Source organism: Xyrauchen texanus, chromosome 3 (genome assembly GCF_025860055.1).
Source record: "Xyrauchen texanus isolate HMW12.3.18 chromosome 3, RBS_HiC_50CHRs, whole genome shotgun sequence".
Lineage (NCBI taxonomy): Eukaryota > Metazoa > Chordata > Actinopteri > Cypriniformes > Catostomidae > Xyrauchen > Xyrauchen texanus.
In genome coordinates, this window is record NC_068278.1 from 20,690,458 (window position 1) to 20,710,559 (window position 20,102).

Sequence of the window (20,102 nt, forward strand, 5' to 3'; positions counted from 1 at the left end):
GATAAATGGAAATGCAAATGGATAGCTTTCTCCAGGTATTATTCACCTCTTGTCCTAATGATAAATACTTTCCTTCTACTTTGTACATTGAAATGGTTCAATATAGATATGTGTATGGGAACCGTTTGTAATTATTGGAGTTGGGACTTGGGAATAAAGAAAGTTTATTTGAATGGATATGCATCAAACACTACTCAAAATAGCAGGGAATGAAGTGCACATTAAGCAATGATCAAGCTATAATCAAGTTGGATTTTGATGCACACCAAACAGTTCTTTTTGTGCATTTTTTTCATGTGGATTGGCTCTGCTGCCTTACTTCAAATCAGAGCATTTCATATGACTTTGTCACAGTACTGTCTAAAGGAAAATTCCAGTGGTAATGTCCAGCAATGGGATATGATGTCTGTTTCTGTTCACATTTGAGAGTGTATTTAATTGAATTATTGACTGGAAAAAAAGAAATGTATAGGGCTCATTGGTTAAATGAGATAAATTATACGAACTAGGGCATTTCAGCATACAAAATGAAACTACCATTCCAGGTTTTGGCAATAAAGTAGTAACACTATACTGGACAGGCTGACATGGTCAAGATGAGGCCATCTAAAAGAGGCCAATTTCCTCTGTGCTCTTATCACTCTATTTCACTTTCTATGGTACAGAGATAGATTTTGTCTGCAGGATGTTCCAAAATGTGTACACTTGTTTTGATTCTCTATACAGTATCTGTCTGTTTTTCCCCATTACTTTCTATCTCCTCCTCCTCCTTTTTGTCTCTCTTTCTGTCTGTTTCTGCCTTGTTTTCAGTCCAGTCTTCTCTTACTCACCCAGTATGTCTATCAGATGGGTTTACATCCACGTGACTCTCACTCTGTGGATGTGGCTCTGATAGCTAAAAGGTTCATGTGAGGGGCCAAACAAAACCAGCACTTCAGATCTCTTGCATTATTCACCATGTGTCACTTCACCAGGAAACAAATCACATCCCCACCTCTTTCAACTGGACAAAACCACTACAGCCCCACACAGCGGCACTCCTTCAGTAAAACCCGATACATATACCTATTTATGTGACTCCAAAAGCATCTGCTTCTCATTACTGTAAACAGGGGAACAGCACAGTTGTTGGGAGCATCGGTGAGGACACTTGTGTTGAACATGATGAAAACTTGATTACTTTATATAAGAGCACTTCAGTGGAGATGGGCTGTTCTTCTGATGCGGCAGTCTGGATTAAGAGGGAATACTCAGTTGTTATCATGCAAACTGCAATGGTGATTTGATAAAACCTTGTCTTAAAGTTTAAAAATGTCTTGAACTTATAAGGTTATATAGCATTACGGTACACATTTTAGACAGTATTAAGGGTTTGATAGACATGCAGATGGATGGACGGAAGGAGAGACAGATGGAAGGATGGACGAACAGACAGTCAGACAGACAGACAGACAGACAGACAGACAGACAGACAGACAGACAGACAGATAGATAGATAGATAGATAGATAGATAGATAGATAGATAGATAGATAGATAGATAGATAGATAGATAGATAGATAGATTTGTCATATATATAAAATTGTAATATGGGATGGATGGATTAGTTAAATAAGCATCATCTTTTGTCAATGGCATATCTAAAATAATTTGAGACATGCAACCCAGTATGCTCAATACTATTTACCAGCACACCTTAATTTAGTGCAGTCGCTTGAGTTCTCTCTCATCTCATCCTCAGAAGCCAATGAGAGTCAAAGGTGTGGGTTTTTCCATGCATCAGGTTTGACCCATTTTCATTATTATCTCTCTCTCTGTGGAGGCATTTCAACAAGAATCCATTTCCTCAAGAACACCTGGGCAGAAGATCAGAGGGATAAATTGTGATTAATGTTCTCTTGCAGAGCCCCCCACCACACACACACACACAGCCCATAAACTGTATAATTAAGGTGGCTTTAGTTTACCGAGGCTTGAATGAGTATCTGCAGGTATTGGGATTAAAAATACTGTATTGATCAAGCTTCCAAATAGCTGTAATTGCATATAATTCCAGCGCAAATGTTCTGCATCAAGGTTTGGATGGTTTGCATTGGCCTGTTTAACTCTGCTAGTAGATGTCATTATAACACAATCTTGTTCTAAAAAGCATCTTTCTCAATTGAAGGCCATTCTAAATAATGTTACATTATAATAAATAAATCAAAAATGTTTTCTGAGAAAGTCTGTACACTCCCTCTGGTCAAGCTGATATGCATAGTACTGAAAAGGCACAAACTGCCACATTAACATTTGTGCAGAGAAAAGCCATAACAGTCTGACTGGTTCAGTCTAAATTGTTTCTCTCTCAGCTCCAATTAAAAAGAATAAACTTTTTGTCCCAGTTTTGGCAATTTTATGTGCAAGCCATTGTGCACCTGCACAGGAATTAATTTCCACAAATAGCCCAAATGGGGTAATTATTATTATCGTTTTTGCATTAATAGAATCAGCAAATCATCTGGAAGTCATTCATTTTCAATGAGTGCTTGTGATTACCAGAGACATAAGGAACAGCGACCACTTTATACAAATGAGATGCAGTGTATACCACTGGGAGTGCAGACAGTGATACACTGCCTGATTTGGACAGTGCATCGAGTAGAAACGCCTCTACGTGGCCAATAGTGCAGAGACTTAGTGACTTCAACCAACATTTTTTAATTCTGTCATAAATTACTGATGCTCATGTTGTTTCATAGCCATATGATTACATCTATTAGCCTACATTGGTAAACCAATCAAGGCCTTTCAAAGAGAGAAGAGTAACAGAATGTACAAGGCGCTGGTCATGGAAAAAGGCAGAGTGATAAGGGCTAAAAGAGGACAGGAGTGGTAAAGCAATGGTAGTTGTCCACAGAGACCTGCTGAGTGTCTCCCTGACCCTCAAATGGAATGACATACAGTAGCTCACTAAACTTCATCCCCAGAGCACTGAAAAAAATTGCACTTTATACCATGAATGTCTGTCTATGACTGTGTGTTAGACTTTGTTTAGCTTTATATACTGCAGTGGGGTCCAAACGTCTGAGACCACTAGTGAAAAAGCCTCTGTTTAGCATATTGAATACAATTTGTCTCATCACAAATTGCTTTATTAGCATAACAATTTGGTCTGTCCGACTCTTTTTTTTTTAATGGCAGCATGCACTCAAGCTGGCGTGGACTCTACAAGTTTGTGCAAAATCTGATCTATGTTATCCCAGTATAATTTGAGAATATTTAATGAATCATCTTGTGTGCCTCAATGGAAGCAAGGAAATCTGAATCATACACAGGAGTTAACATGGTCAATGTAGATATAGTGCAGATTCTTATTATATTATATTATATTATATTTAGAGCTGTCAAAATTAATGTGTTAATGCATGTGATTAATTAAAAAGGTTTAACATGTAAAGTTTTCTTAATTGCGATTGACACATTTACCGTTAATACGTTATTGTGGAGGAAGAGAGTTTAAGAGATTGAATGGCCATTGCAATGAATATGCAACCTATGTGCTGACTAGTTCTTTCAATTAGTCAAACACCTACTTAGACTTTGGGAAACTTAATTTTACTTGACTTGGTGGTATTTTATTGTATTTCTATCTTTACACAGTGAAGGATTTGTTTTAAAAATGTTAATAAAGCATTATATTTGTACATATTGTTTTGTTGTTTTTCCTAGCAAGGAAATAAATGCATTTAGACAGGAAATAATTATATTTCTTTTAATTATATAATTATATATAGAGTCAAATTTCCACACTTTGAAAATCTGTGTTTAATCGTGATTAACTATGTGATTATGCGATTAATCTTAAATGACAGAACCAATTATATTATATTATATTAAATTAGATTATTTAATTGATGTTAAATCTCTTTTTCTTTTTTTTTTTTTACTTTCTAAAATTTTTTAGGCTTTCCAAGTTTAGATTCCCAGATTTTAATGTGATCTCAGTATTTTAGATTCCACTGATCCCACTCCCAATTCATGTGTGTTTGTGTGTGTGTGTGTGTGTGTGTTGCTGTCATGTGTGTCTGTGTCTTGTGAAAACCTCTGCAATCTGCCATTGAGAGATATTTGAGAAGTTCAGCAGAAAACCTCCTTGTCTTGCTTGACAGCTGGTAGCTACGTGCACTGTGTGCATATGTGAGTGTGTGTGTGAGTGAGGCGGGCTCTTGCTCATATAGGACAGCAAACCAGAGGCAGACTCGGCAGTGGCAGCGGCAGCAGTGTGAGTGGATTGTGTGTGAGTGAGAGCGTGTACATGGAGACATCATCTCTGTACTTGGATATTAGCACTCCCCTTCTCCACCGTGGGACAAAGCCTGTATGTATCTTCTTCACTGTCTTTCTCTGTTGCTTTTATGCCACATCTCTGCTGGTAATAAATGTACTGCAGATGGGCTGCTCTATGCCTTATGTGTGTGAATGGGGACTTTCATCTAAATTATGGTGGAGCTTGTGCATTCAGCTGTGTGAGAGAATGGAAAAGTCAGGTTCAGGTAAGTGCTTGATTGCTTTAGCTGCAGAATGTTTGATTCTATCTTACTTTTAAAGGGTATTTAAACAATTTGAGGGATTATTTAATTGCAGTTTCAAGCTGAAAAGGGGAGCATGTATTTCCAAGATGGTTTATGCTGGTTTGGTGTTGGTCTAGCTGGTGGACTAGCTAGCTTTGCTATTCACCAGCAGGTCTTTCTGATTAAGATCTTTGACTAAGGGAATCTTGCTGGTAAAGCTACTTAAGAAGCCTGGTAGGAACACTGTGTTTATTTCAGGGTTGGTGTTTGATGTTATCCTACTTGTTTCTGCTTGAGAAATCTGATTTTGAAACCGTTTGAATGTTGTTTGTACAAGGGATTGTGTTTATTTGAGGGTTGGTGCTTGATGATATCCTACTTCTTTTGAGGGTATTTGACAATATTTAGGGTTTCTTAAAAATTGTGATTGTGAAAATATTTGAATGTCAAGTCAAGTCAAGTGGCTTTTATTGTCATTTCAACCATATACAGCTAGTACAGTACACATTGAAAATAAATAACATTCCCCCAGGACTATGGTGCTACATAAAACACAGAACTACATAAGACTACACAAAACTAAATAAGACATACACATTACTACATAAAGTGCATGTGTGCAAACAGTGCAAGATGGTACAATAATTGCTAAATGTGCAAATTGCAAAGGGAGTCGGATGGTGTTCTGTTGTGTGTGTGTGTGTGTGTGTGTGTGTGTGTGTGTGTGTCAGTCCAGTCTCTGAGTAGTCTGATGGCTTGGGGGAAGAAACTGTTACACAGTCTGGCCGTGAGGGCCCGGATGCTTTGGTACCTTTTGCCAGATGACAGGAGGGGGGAAGAGTTTGTGTGAGGGGTGTGTGGGGTCATCCACAATATTGGTGGCTTTGCGGATGCATCGTGTGGTGGAAATGTAGAAGATGGAGGGAAGAGAGACTCCTATGATCTTCTCAGCTGTCCTCACTATCCTCTGCAGGGTCTTGCAAAATGATGCAATTTCCAAACCAGGCAGTGATGCAGCTGCTCAGGATGCTCTCGATAGTCCATCTGTAGAATGTGGTGAGGATGGGCGGTGGGAGATGGGCTTTTCTCAGCCTTCACAGAAAGTAAAGATGCTGCTGGGCTTTCTTGGTTATGGAGCTGGTGTTGAGGGACCAGGTGAGGTTCTCTGCCAGGTGAACACCAAGGAATTTGGTGCTCTTGACGATCTCCACAGAGGAGCCGTTGATTTTTAGTGGAGAGTGGTCACTCCGTGTTGTCCTGAAGTCAACAACCATCTCTTTTGTTTTGTCTACATTCAGAGACAGGTTGTTTGCTATGCACCAGTCCGTTAGCTGCTGGACCTCCTCTCTGTATGCTGACTCGTCATTCTTGCTGATGAGACCCACCACGGTCGTGATATCGGCAAACTTGATTATGTGATTCGAGCTGTGCATTGCTACACAGTCGTGAGTCAGCAAAGTGAACAACAGTGGACTGGTGTTGGTGGTGGAGATGCTGCTCCTGATCCAAACTGACTGTCCAGGATCCAGTTGCAGAGGGAAGTGTTCAGGCCCAGCAGGTTCAGCTTTCCAATCAGGTGCTGCGGAATGATTGTGTTGAGTGCTGAACTGAAGTCTATGAACAGCATTCAAAGGTATGTTTTCTTTTTGTCCAGGTGGGTGAAGGCCAGATGGAGGGTGGTGGCGATGACATCGTCTGTTGAGCGGTTGGGACAATACATGAATGGCAGGGGGTCCAGTGAGTGGAGGAAATTGGGTCTTGATGTGCCTCACGATGAGCCTCTTGAAGTACTTCATGATGATGGGTGTGAGTGCAATGCTACGGTAGTAATTGAGGCAGGACACTGAAGACTTTTTCGGCACAGGGATGATGGTGGTGGCCTTGAAGCATGTTGGAACGATGGCGCTGCTCAGGGAGATGTTAAAGATGTCAGTAAGAACATTTGCCAGCTGGTCTGAACATCCTCTGAGCACTCTGCCAGGAATGTTGTCTGGTCCAGCAGCCAGAGGGTGCTATGTCTTACTCATTGCAAAGTCCACATGCTAATATAATTTAGGGAGCACTGACTTCAGATTTGCATGGTTAAAATATCCGGCGACAATAAACAGTCCGTCATGGTAAGCGTTCTCCAGTTCGCTAATAGCTCCATACAGTTAACAGAGCGCCTCCTTAGCATTAGTACTGGGGGGAATGTACACTCCGATTATGAGGACAGTTGTGAATTCCCCTGGTAAATAAAATGGTCTGCATCTATCAGTCACAAACTCCACCACCGATGAGCAGTAACTAAGAACTAGCACAGAGTTCTTGCACCATTCAGTGTTAATGTAAACACTTAAGCCACCACCGCAAACCTTACCGCACAGAGCGGCATTTCTGTCGGCACAAAACGAGGCGAACCTGTCTAGCTGAAATGCGGCACCCAGAACTCTGTCGCTAAACCAAGTCTCAGTGATAACAAAGATGCAGCAGTCTCTAAACTCACACCGCATTGTCTGCTGCAGAGTGATGTAGTCCAATTTATTGTCCAGGGAGCAGACATTTGAGAGCAGGATAGACTCAAGAGCCGGCCAGCTAGGGTTTGTTTTTTAGCCTAGCATGGACCCCTGAACTCTTGCTGTGCTTCTGCTTCCTTGCACACAGCTTACAATGTCCCCTCCCCTGGCCACCGGCATCAGCAAGCCGAGATCGTGTAGCTTCTCCAGCAGATCATTGTGCTGCTTAGTTGTTGCATGATTTCTATATTGTAGCAGTGTCTGGCAATGGTAGACAGGAACACCGGTTTCTCCAATGTCCTTGTGCCGTAAAAATCGGGATAAGAAACAGAAATAGCACCATTTTGGGTCCGGAGCGGCCGCTGCATGCTACTGCCTCTCCGCCATCTTTGTTTTAAGGACTAATCATTGATCTGATCATACTTCTTTTGAGGGTTTACAAAATGTTCTAGGGTGTCTGTTTAAAAATTGTGGTTGTGAAAGTGTTTGAATGCATTGTTTGCACAAGGGACTGTGTTTATTTGTGGTTTGGTGTTTGGGTTCTCAAAGCATGTGCTGGCAACTTCAGAGGGACAATGAGAACAGCTCAAAAGGAGAGCTGGAAGGAGACGAGAGAAGAAGAGGGATGATATGTGGAGGAGGAAAAAAGACTGTTGAAGTTTTCTTTTTAACAGACGGCTAATTACTGGAGAACACCAGAGTCAGACGGTAGGAGGTGAAAAACCCACAGAGAAACATCTTCACAAATGTCACGAATGCCTGGATGGATTTCATTCCACCATGAGTTTCATTGGGGTATATTGTTCATTTGCTCCTAGAACCATAAGCAAATGAATATCTTGAAAATATGCAAATATAATAATTATCTTTCCATTGCCAAAGTGCAATTGGAGTCATGTTTCATACTGACATGTTATGGAAAGTCTAAGCACAAACATGCTCTGTCATTAAGGGGTTTTGCATACAAACAGGACTGGGAGGGTTTCTTTTGAAATGTATTCCACTACAGATTACAGAATACATGCTGTAAAATGTAATTTGTAACATATTCTGTTAGATTACTCAAGGTCAGTAATGTATTCTAAATACTTTGGATTACTTCTTCAGCACTGGTAGATCTGTTTAACTTGTTTTGACTATAAAAACGTTAAAAATAAATTCTCTGAAAAACCTAAATATATTGTGCAGTGTTGTTTCTAAAACAAGATTAATCAAATTGATCTTGTTTTAAGGATTTTTTGATATTTTACAGGAAAAAAATACAAAAATGTTATCAAGAATATGATTTTTGCCCTAATATCAAAGGTCTTACTAGAAAATAAAATTATGATCCAACATGAATTTTCTTGATAAAAAAATGTGATCGTGTCTGGTAACGTGCATATAAAATGGCTAGAAATAGCATTTTAGCTTAGCGTAAAGCTAACAATTTACACAAGGTTTATTTCTATTTATTATGCTCCAAACTTACTTCAAACTTATTTCTCTGTCTGCTCGTATGAATGTAACGCATCATAAGAAAGTGTTTCACCGTTGTTCAAATGCACTTTGGATCGCATCATTTATATGAATAAATGTTTTAATCTGAAAGGACTAAATATTAAATGAAACAAATGACAATAAAATGCAAAGTAATCTCTTCAGTAATCAAAATACTTTTTGAATGTAACTGTATTCTAATTACCAATGATTTTTATTGTAACTTTTTGTATACAGTTATGTATATTTTGTATTTTAAATACGTAATCCCATTACATGTATTCCATTACTCCCCAACCCTGCATACAAATCAAGGTGGTTCTACAGGGGTGGTTCTACACCATTTTGGGGGGGTACGTCTGAGTAACATTTTTACATTTACATTTAAAAATATATAAACAAGCAGGCTCATGACAAATGTTTCAATTCGTCAATACACCCTAACATTCAGATTTTTCCCACAAACTTTAAGCCATGCTGTTCTTTAGAATAACTAATGCAGTAAAATTCTTGGGTAAAATTAATAATAGCTGATATCAAGTTTTTAGATTAGAATTTAATATAATCAGCATGTATGGGTCTTGCAAATGGACACCATTTCATTTAAGATTCTTTTAAGAATTTGTAATCACATTTTTAAACTCACTAGTTCATTTTAAAAGGTCCAGTGTAACAAGTGAATTTTGAAATGAATGTATCTATCTCAGTTACTATGAGTTTTAAAAAATTGCATGCATTGTGATTATAAGGGACCAACAAGATCATTATTATGTCTGTCAGTGTCTGCACATTCCTTATTGAGCGCGCTTGGTGTGCGCCTCTTTTAAGAGAATGCTGTTGCTAATAGTAAGCTCAATTCTCCATTATTGAGCATATCTCCCTTGTGATTGTTGCGTGTTAAGTATTTGATTGATAAATGGTGTTCATAAAGAGGACACTGTGTTTGTTATCTTCCCTGTAAACTATTTAGTGCTTCACATGCATTGCATTTGCAACAGAAGCAGGATCAATGCTGCTATTTTTTTTTCTCTCCTGGTGAGTTGCGTGTTTGCTTTTTATTCTTGTGCCTAAACCCAATAGTACCAATATTAATCTATATATATATATTATTAGGTTGATGTGGTGAGTTTAGTGTATAAGAGCTGAAGGTAAGGCATTTATTTGGGCTTTAGTGGGCCGGTTTATAAAGGGTTGCAATTTTATTTTATAAGAGTACTCATAATAAATTTACCAGTGCAGGTGTATAACAATAGATGCTGTTTCTTCATACCTGTTTCTTTACATCTGTTCCTGTGTGCTTTCATCAGAGTAGTTTCATTGTTTTTTGTTTCTTTGCCAAACTTTGCACTACAGGTGAAACTCGAAAAATTAGAATATCGTGCAAAAGTTCATTAATTTCAGTAATCCAACTTAAAAGGTGAAACTAATATATTATATAGACTCATTACAAGCAAAGTAAGATATTTCAAGCCTTTATTTGATATAATTTTGATGATTATGGCTTACAGCTTATGAAAACCCCAAATTCAGAATCTCAGAAAATTAGAATATTGTGAAAAGGTTCAGTATTGTAGGCTCAAAGTGTCACACTCTAATCAGCTAAACACCTGCAAAGGGTTCCTGAGCCTTTAAATGGTCTCTCAGTCTGGTTCAGTTGAATTCACAATCATGGGGAAGACTGCTGACCTGACAGTTGTGCAGAAAACCATCATTGACACCCTCCACAAGGAGGGAAAGCCTCAAAAGGTAATTGCAAAAGAAGTTGGATGTTCTCAAAGTGCTGTATCAAAGCACATTAATAGAAAGTTAAGTGGAAGGGAAAAGTGTGGAAGAAAAAGGTGCACAAGCAGCAGGGATGACCGTAGCCTGGAGAGGATTGTCAGGAAAAGGCCATTCAAATGTGTGGGGAGCTTCACAAGGAGTGGACTGAGGCTGGAGTTACTGCATCAAGAGCCACCACACACAGACGGGTCCTGGACATGGGCTTCAAATGTCAAACGTCTTACCTGGGCTAAAGAAAAAAAGAACTGGTCTGTTGCTCAGTGGTCCAAAGTCCTCTTTTCTGATGAGAGCAAATTTTGCATCTCATTTGGAAACCAAGGTCCCAGAGTCTGGAGGAAGAATGGAGAGGCACACAATCCAAGATGCTTGAAGTCCAGTGTGAAGTTTCCACAGTCTGTGTTGGTTTGGGGAGCCATGTCATCGGCTGGTGTTGTCCACTGTGCTTTATTAAGTCCAGAGTCAACGCAGCTGTCTACCGGGACATTTTAGAGCACTTCATGCTTCCTTCAGCAGACAAGCTTTATGGAGATGCTGACTTCATTTTCCAGCAGGACTTGGCACCTGCCCACACTGCCAAAAGTACCAAAACCTGGTTCAATGACCATGGTATTACTGTGCTTGATTGGCCAGCAAACTCGCCTGACCTGAACCCCATAGAGAATCTATGGGGCATTGCCAAGAGAAAGATGAGAGACATGAGACCAAACAATGCAGAAGAGCTGAAGGCCGCTATTGAAGCATCTTGGTCTTCCATAACACCTCAGCAGTGCCACAGGCTGATAGCATCCATGCCACGCCGCATTGAGGCAGTAATTAATGCAAAAGGGGCCCAAACCAAGTACTGAGTACATATGCATGATTATACTTTTCAGAAGGCCGACATTTCTGTATTTAAAATCCTTTTTTTATTGATTTCATGTAATATTCTAATTTTCTGAGATTCTGAATTTGGGGTTTTCATAAGCTGTAAGCCATAATCATCAAAATTATATCAAATAAAGGCTTGAAATATCTTACTTCGCTTGTAATGAGTCTATATAATATATTAGTTTCACCTTTTAAGTTGAATTACTGAAATTAATGAACTTTTGCACGATATTCTAATTTTTCGAGTTTCACCTGTATATTTGTCTTGTTTCTGCACTGTGCAGTGCAAAACATTAAATAAAAGAAGGTGGAAAACATACCCATTATAAATAACATAAGTGTGTACTGTATGTTGTTTGAGAAATGAAAACCCAACAGATGTAGGATATACATACAACAAATATTTTATAATGAATGCTTGCATAATAAGAGCGATCTCTAAGGAGTTGGGCATAGGTGCATTCAATAAGGCTGAAAATCAGATCCGGATCGGGTTTCGTGATCATAACGTGGGGAATTGCGTTATAAAAGTAATTTATCTTACACTCACATTTACAACAGCACGTATAATCTACATTAAGTTGAACTTGAGCTGGTGCATCCAAAGATGTGAAACTTTACCTTATCCCCTGAAGTTGTTGGCTTGTTATTCTTTTAACATTTGTTTTCTCCTACCATCTCTGGCACCAACCATTTTAGCACAATTAGGTTAAAGAATATATGACTATATCATACAGGCATAACACATTGAACTAAAACGTTCATTGACTAGCACTTGTAAGGGACCGTCTGAAAATTCCACCCACAGCTCTAAAATGTTGGAGGTGTCCAAGTATTCATTAATTCAATTAAAGTGTAAGTTATACATACAATTTACAATCTTTAGATGTGTAAATGTTTTTTTTTAATAACAGTGTTTAAGACCGAACATAAAGTTGCATTGAACACTTTCAGATGATCTCTTATGAAATGTCAGCGAATATTTTATAAATATTGAACTTAAACTTTACCTGTCTAAATATTATTATGCAGCCATAATGCATTGAAGTTTTGTTTCAATATCATTTGTTTGGTCTGTTTTATGATGTGGGGTCACTCAAGAAGGATGGAAAATGAGGCAAGCCTATTGACATGAAAACCCAACCTACCAATTACACAGCATTTATACAGCATTATTGATTATTTTGTATAATGAGTGAAACAAATAGGCAGCGATAGTAAACAACACCTGCAATTCAGAGTATGAAAGCATGTGTGAGAGAGAGAGAATGCAAATGGAAAATTATGCCTTGCTCAATTAATTAACTTGCTGAATGGATCTCTGTCTCATATAGAACAAGTCTGATAACTAGATTTGTCATTAAAATTATTAATTCATGTGTTTGATAGCTACTCAGCAGGTGGAGTATCTCGATCGTGTCCTCCCTCACTCACAGTATTTCTCTCTTCTTGTCAGCCTTTTTTTAAATTCTCATTCTGACATATCACTCATTGTGTTTTCTAGTAGCCTATGTCTGATGCTTAATATAAACATATTAGACAACATATTTGTATTTGTGGAGAAAATGTAAACAAATTAGCTGACCATATCAACTTTGAAATGTTAGTCACTCAGGACGAACTTCTTGTTTATAGAACTGTTGTATAAAAGAAATATCACACAAGAGTGATGTAAGTATTTATTTAGGTAAAGACTGTACTGAAGTTTTGTAATGGCTTCTTCAGTATATTTTGTGTGGCAATATGGCATTGCAAAGCAACGTAGTAGCCATGCAGTGAATACGTTTTTCTTTCTCAGAGCACACTGCAGTCAATCAGAAGAGACTCCACTCTGTGATTAGTGTGAGTCTGTTGATTGCATTGGGGTTAGGAAAATTTGGCCCATGGCCATTTTTTTAATGAAATTATTTATTAGTTCTTTGTTGTCATATTATATTGCTGATTCGAAATGTATATTTGATCATAACTTGACCAACCGTTTTGGAGATTTCAGTAGAAGAGCTGCACTACACAAAATAGCTACAGTACTAGTAAGTCTTTCGAATATGGCCGCCAAGTGAGCTGACTTGTCTTAAAGGCACTTTGGCAATACTTTGATTCATTTGAGGGGTCTCAGCAATTTTCGCAATAATTGTATTCTTTAGTCTTATATGTGAACCCTTCACGCAAACTATGACCATCTCAGAAGTCTGGCGTGCGGTTTGCTTTTAACATGCTTTTGTTTTTACATTTTTACAATATCAAATATATTTGGCCATTGTAGGTTATTATATTAAGAGAATGACGTGCAGACGTGCAGATATGTTCCTCATGCTGTTGCCATGTATAAAACAAACACAGACCCAAAGCATTAGGTAAACTACTCGAGCAACCCAACAGTGTGCAGATGCATTTACTGTACACGTTATGTCATTTTTTGTGCTATGCCAGCAGCACATGACACCCTTGCATGACATTAACTCATGTGACATTTCTCAACACTGTTGGGCCATAAAACACAATAGAATAAAAACATCTAAGGAGACATGTTTCACCCTCCAATATTTATATTACACTGTTTAGTGTCCGATTAACATGGTTTTTTTTAATGGCTAATTTTTTTATTTCAACTTTTGAAATCCTTATAACAGTGCCATTCACCTGCCAGCTCTCTCTCTCTCTCTCTCTCTCTCTCTCTCTCTCTCTCTCTTCTGCTCTGTCTATCTCTGTTCTCATCTCTCCTATCCCTCTCTCTCTCTCTCCCTGTCACCTGTCTTCTGTCTTGGCTATACAGTTTCACCTGTCGCTCTGGAAGTCTCTCTCCTTTGTTGCCTCTATGTCTGTCTAAATACTGTGCTGTATTCCTTCACTTTTTCCTACATTACTCTTCAATGTTGCTATTTGTGTACATCATTCCCACATTTAGCCAGATCACTATTTCTAAACCTTACCTTCAACCTGACTCCTTTACACCATTCCTCTTGTCTTGTGTTTGACGTTTAGTCTTGAAATATTCGTCAACCTCTCTCTCTCTCTCTCTCTCTCTCTCTCTCATGCTCCTCTATTATGGACACGCTCCTTGATCTGTCTTTCCCCCCCTCCCTCTCTTCACACCTCATACCTCTTTCTTTTAAACTCATCTTTTTTTCTTATGCAGACACACTTTATTTTTCTTATTTAAGGTACTTTATTTGCATGATTGTGTTTACATACAATATTGCCAAAGCATTAATACACAGAACAGATTAAGACAAGACAAATAATAATAATAAAACAAAACAATTTAATTAAAAAGGTGCCAGGTGCCACTCTCTCTGTGTCTATTCATATGCAAAGCATGTGTGTCAGATACAGCCGTGTGCCTTTCAGTGGAGCTGTGTTAACTTGTGGGACAGATTGCCTCTCCTTGTGTTTCCCTGCTGTTCTGCTTTGGTCACTGCGACCTTATTCACCTGTAGTTTCCTTCTCACCATCCTGATCTGAATGCTTTTAATGACTAGTTATTGTGTAACATGACTTTTGTTTTGTTTTTTACAACGTACAGCTGACTTACGTAAAATGGAACATCTGCCACTATCTGTGACTGCATTTGTACGGTTCACCTGTTCATCATCTTTTTTTTTTCATTTGACTTTAATTAAAGAAATGCATACAGGTTTGGAACAACATGAGGGTGAGTACATTCAAATGTAGCAGTGTAAAATTGTTTGCTAGCAACATACAGTATAAAACCCAAGTTTTGGAGGCTCACAGAAGCAAAGAATTAATGTTTGATTTTCCATGTCTGCGGCCTTTCACGGCACACAGCTCAGGATTGTAACTAGTTAAGGGTGTGCATGTTCCTGTGATGCCAATCGCAAATCAGCATTGTCATAACATCATTTTCTGATGGCTCCAGAGTGATCAGTCACATGGCTCAAATGTTTGGTTAAAAAACTTCCTTGCACAAAACAGGGTGCCCATGAGCAAAGATGGCACAATAATAAACAATAATTTACTTCTGGTTGATTCCTGCTCCAGCCAAACATCATCTTTTAAAATAATGGAATGCTAACAACTATCTTTCATTAGGTATAGACCTTAGGAATGAAAATGAGGCTATGGGGGATAGACTAAATCTAGTATGTCTCTTTAATGACATGCAATGTAAAAAGCTGTAAAAAGCTCCTGGCTCACATTTAATTTTCCACAACTCATGTTCTCTGAAGTTTTTGACCACCTAAATTCCTTGGAAAGATATTTTTTCAGTGTTTCGGCAGTGGAACGATCCAAAACACTTTAAACAACTGTACAACCCATTGAAATTTTATGTCTGTCCCTAACAGCCTTTTTGTCATTCTCATCAAAATCAAAGATGGCGCTACTGTGAATAAGGTCTATTACAGACCTCCTTGATTATTATATTGGTCATTGGTCAATAAGTACATTGTAATGCAGGTGTTTTAATGTTAGTACATAGTAGTTAAAGACACTTAATATAAAGTTGGGCTGATTACACTATCACTGCTCACCTTAGACTACAATATCTCTCTGTGTTTTCAGCAATCCTCCAACAAAAAGCTACACCCCCTATCTCCAAGGTGTCCTTCATATTCTTAAAAACCAAAGCATGTCCTGATAAGTTATTCTCTTTGCTCTGAATCGGCACACACTCAGTTCAAACACACACCGACCCCCAGTCTGTTAATCTGGAGCCTGTCCAACCCAGGATTAGGCAGCCCAGCCCTTTTGCCCCCGCACTACCTGCTGCCCTACTGGGCGTGGCCTGTGCCCATCTCACCACAGCTAGTTCCGGCATAAGGAAACTGGGTTAGGAATGTGCTCTGAGCCTCTGGGTCAGGGTGTATAGAGGAGGATTGAAAGGAGTTAATGGAGATTTATAATAGTCCCAGTAGCCAGAGGCAGGAATCTATTAAAGGTGGCTGCTCCCTTAGGGGCTGCCCCAGGATCCTGCCTGTAATCTACAGAACTACAATTTTAGGGCAGAAATGAATAGAAATGGAAATATGGAACATTATAAACCCAGCATAGCATAGGACTATTTCAGGAAAATGTTTCACTATTTTGAAATGCCCCTCTTCTGGAATTGATTTGCCATATATAAGCCATATTATCGAACTACAGATTTAAAACTGGAAATCCAATCTGTGCTATTGTATAATCTTTTAATTCACAGTCCTAAATATTCCATTACAGAATATTTATTTTTATATGAGGTTACACAGCCAGACTGTACGTGAGATTGTCAAGGGTAAAGAAACCACATGTTCTGTTGCCAAAAAGTTCTGTGTAAGTTTACATAAGAGTTTGTTGGCAACAAAATGTTATGGGTTGTAGTTGGGCAGAGAGATTTATATAGGAGCAGAAATCAGTTCAGAGAGCTGTCTATATGAAGCACAGTTCACTGGGTTTTTTCACTATGGGAATTTATTCAATAAATAATGTTGAAATAAAATAATTTAACATATGCAACTGTAAATATACTGTAACTTTCAGATCCCAAAGGAAACCCTTCCTTACCAATACAAAAAGACCATTGAGACTAAGCTACATTACCAAATACATTACCCATGGTACAGCAGAGAAAGATCCACCAATCAGAGAACCGTGGCCAACAAAACCCATGAAACGGGTCTTGGAGCAACCGTATACTACCTTGACACGCTGTGAATGACGTAACTGCTTCACTATCCCTTCACCATTAAACTACTTATATATTTGTACATATTGGGATATTTTGCATTAAACGTAAAATGTATAGTTTCTTTACTTATAAACAACCTAAAATCAATAGTTTATAATTTTTTTTTAGTTAATAACATCATTCGCAATGCTGCATGGGATTGAAGTTTGTGCCTTCATGAAAGACAGTAAATACACAGCCTTGAACCTTTGTCTTTAGGTCAGATTTAATTTTTTTTGCCTCAAAACAAAGTTTGTGATGTTGTGGTTAACCTCAGAGCTGGTTGTTCTGGTTCATGGCTCACAACTCTTTTATAAAGGATTTTATTAAAAAGTCTATTGAAGAAATTAATGGGGGAAATATTTCTATCAGGAAGTCTCACAGACTTGAATGAAATTTAAGGTGACATTTATTCGATGAGTATAAAACAGAAATATAATGTCTCTCTTTGGCGTAAGACCCATCTGGCAGTCCGAAGAAGTTGTACTCGGAACTGTCATATCCTGCCGGAGATAGGAGGCAGGGGCGAGGAGCCTACCTCTGTGCAGGAAGGGACTCAACTGGTGATGGTGGGGTGGTGGAGGTTGCCGTGTTAGCACACTGAAACAGCAATGCGATAGATTGGGAACAAACATATAAAGCAATGGCTTACATGTGATAGGCTAGGAGTTACCTTGCTAATGGTGCGATGATGTACAGCTGCTAGTCTTCCCGCTAGAACTATGCTGCGCTTACATTTCCGGAACACAGATGACTGAAAAAGTGGGTGGGCACTGTTGCACTCTATTGTCACCATACTTGCTAAGATGTTTATCCAGTTTGCGCCAGGGTGGATTTTAAGGTTTTAAGTTGATACAATGATTCAAAAGTTGAGTAATATACCAACACTCAAATTAAACACTCAAATTTTATCAGCCTCCTAAGAGTATTGAGAATGATGAAAGTGCCATGGGTGTTGTGGCTAAGTACTTTTCTCAAGAATACAGGGCCAAACAATTGTTGACTGATAGTGGATGTTGAAATCACGTAACTATTTAGGATTAGTGGAGTATAGGTTAATGTTATTTCTCACAGTGTTGTTCTGGTGTCATTAATTCTTCTACAGTGCACAGTAAGTTCTCATTACATATTTTATTGTCTAAACATTGATTGTCATGCAGGAGACTGCCAAAGCAGTTGCCCAAATTGCTTATTGGTTTAATTTAGTGAGTTGTGGGATGCGATGTAGCATGGAGTAAATACTCATGAGTAAATTAACCCCTTATTTTAATTTTGAATAAATTATATTAGCTGAATATGACATTAGTTGGACATAAATAGATTACTTACAAAATATATATGATAGGCTATGGATATGATATAAAAACATTTTTATATTTTTATTTAAGTAAATATTACTTTGTCAAATTGCCCTGTGCATCAACAGAATATGTACTGATAAAATACAATATAGATTCAACTAGCCTGAACACAGCCGTTATATTAAAGTTCTGCCTTTTCTTGCCATCCACTGCCTTTCTATCTTTATCTTTCCACCCATTGTTCAGTTTTTACCCTTCACACAATGGCTTTAGATTGATAGTTTTCTCATCCTCGTAAGGCATTTCCACAGTCCGTTTACTTCTGTTGTTTGCATTGCTAAAGAAAAAAAAAAGCTTTGCCAAAGTTTGTTATCTGATTTTAAATTGACCCATCCCTAAACATCACATATAACAGAACATAAATTGTGGTTGTTTACTTGAGGTCAGATAGACTCCTGTTTAAGTTTGTGGGTCTTGGCCAAAATAAGCTGAAATGTGGACCAGACTTTATGCCGATAGTCAAAAGTTAAGGCTCCTGTGACTGAACCTTAATCAGAAACCAGAAAGTGAGGAAAACCCAGCTGACCAAGTGCTGTCAGAAGAACCAGAGCCTAGCTATTGCACAGTTCTAGGTTACTGGAAGCTTTGTAAAAGGAGCTCAATCTGTTCACTTGAAAAAGAGAGAAATCATTCTTTCACAGCTAATTAGGAGTCACAGAATTTCCTCCTGACATTTTTCTTTCTGTGGTCATTAGTGTGGTGGAGGTTTAACTCCATCCTTAACCTCATTAAAAGATCTGTCCCAGCAGATCACTTTGCACATTAGCATTTGTCTCAAAAGGGTCAAGTGTGATTCTTAAGTTAATAAACCTGTTGGAGTGGTGGTGGTGTAGTGGTCTAAAGCACATATCTGGTAAACTGGTAATCAGAAGGTGTCTGGTTTGATCCCCACAGCCACCACCATTGTGTCCTTGAGCAAGGCACTTAACTCCAGGTTGCTGTGGGGGGATTGTCCCTGTAAGAAGGGCTCTGTATGCTGCTTTGGATAAAAGTGTCTGCTAAATGTTTAAATGTTTAAACCTTCAACCAGTTACATGAACTTCTTTAATACAACCATTAAAAGGATACTACGAGTTTTAAAATTGCTATGGAAATCTCCCGGCTGAAAATTCAGCCTAAAGCATCCTAAGATAGTTTGCTGTTCTTTGTTGGTTTAATATGGTCTAGCTGCTCTGCCAGACTGGCTAAGCTGGTCTTCAGCTGGTCTAGATGCTCTAGTCAGTCTTCAAAAAAAAAAAAAAAAAAAAAATTCCTAACTTTTCACCAATAGGTTCTCAATACACAAGACTATATTTCCTGAAAAATAAATAAATGATCAAGAGATGAGAGAAAAGTTCATGACTCATCAACTATAAACATTCAAACCTAAAGCTAAAAGAAAACCACTTTCTCACAAATTCATTCTCGAGCATGACACCCACTTTATCACAAAAGCATTTCCGTTTCCCTCACGGTTTAGGAAATGGTAAAATAAGTGTGGCACATTACACATCAGATGTTGTTGCTTTTTAGCAGCAGATTTATGAGAGAATATTAGTCTAAATTGCATGTGGGTTTAAAATTAATCATCAAGCCATGAAATCATGATAGAATCTGACTCACTTAAACCATGTACATACTGCTAAATTTCGGGAGTGACAATCACATTTAAATGCAATAGAGAATCTGTGAGATTATCGTTATTAAGGAGTCACCCCCGAAATTATGATTGTTCACAATATAGGGGATAAAATGGCTCAATTTAGTTTCTCTACACAATATGCATATTAATGTCAGTACGGTTATCACTATACAGAGTGGATTTGGTTGTGTTCGGTTATATGTGTACAGTACAGAAATAACCTGTTCAAGGAATTTTCCTTTTGGAGCTCAAACCATGAAAATGGCATACCCTACAGTGTTT

At 38.2% G+C, this 20,102-nt stretch overlaps 1 protein-coding gene across 5 annotated transcripts in view; it reads left to right on the forward strand.

The window, feature by feature from the left end:
• Nucleotides 1-20,102, forward strand: part of mctp1a (multiple C2 domains, transmembrane 1a) — a 229,609-nt gene that overhangs the window by 47,069 nt on the left and 162,438 nt on the right. For 2 of the 5 annotated variants that reach the window (XM_052106500.1, XM_052106497.1), the window contains exons 1-2: nt 4,255-4,360; nt 6,208-6,359. The exons of 2 other annotated variants lie outside the window; for them this stretch is intronic. Coding sequence is in view for 2 of the 3 variants with exons in the window: in XM_052106497.1 (XP_051962457.1) it covers nt 6,276-6,359 (84 nt within the window). In the remaining variant the exon portion in view is untranslated. Of the gene's footprint in view, nt 1-4,236; nt 4,361-6,207; nt 6,360-20,102 lie in introns of those variants that run through there. One more of the 5 variants, XM_052106498.1, reaches the window with a different exon arrangement.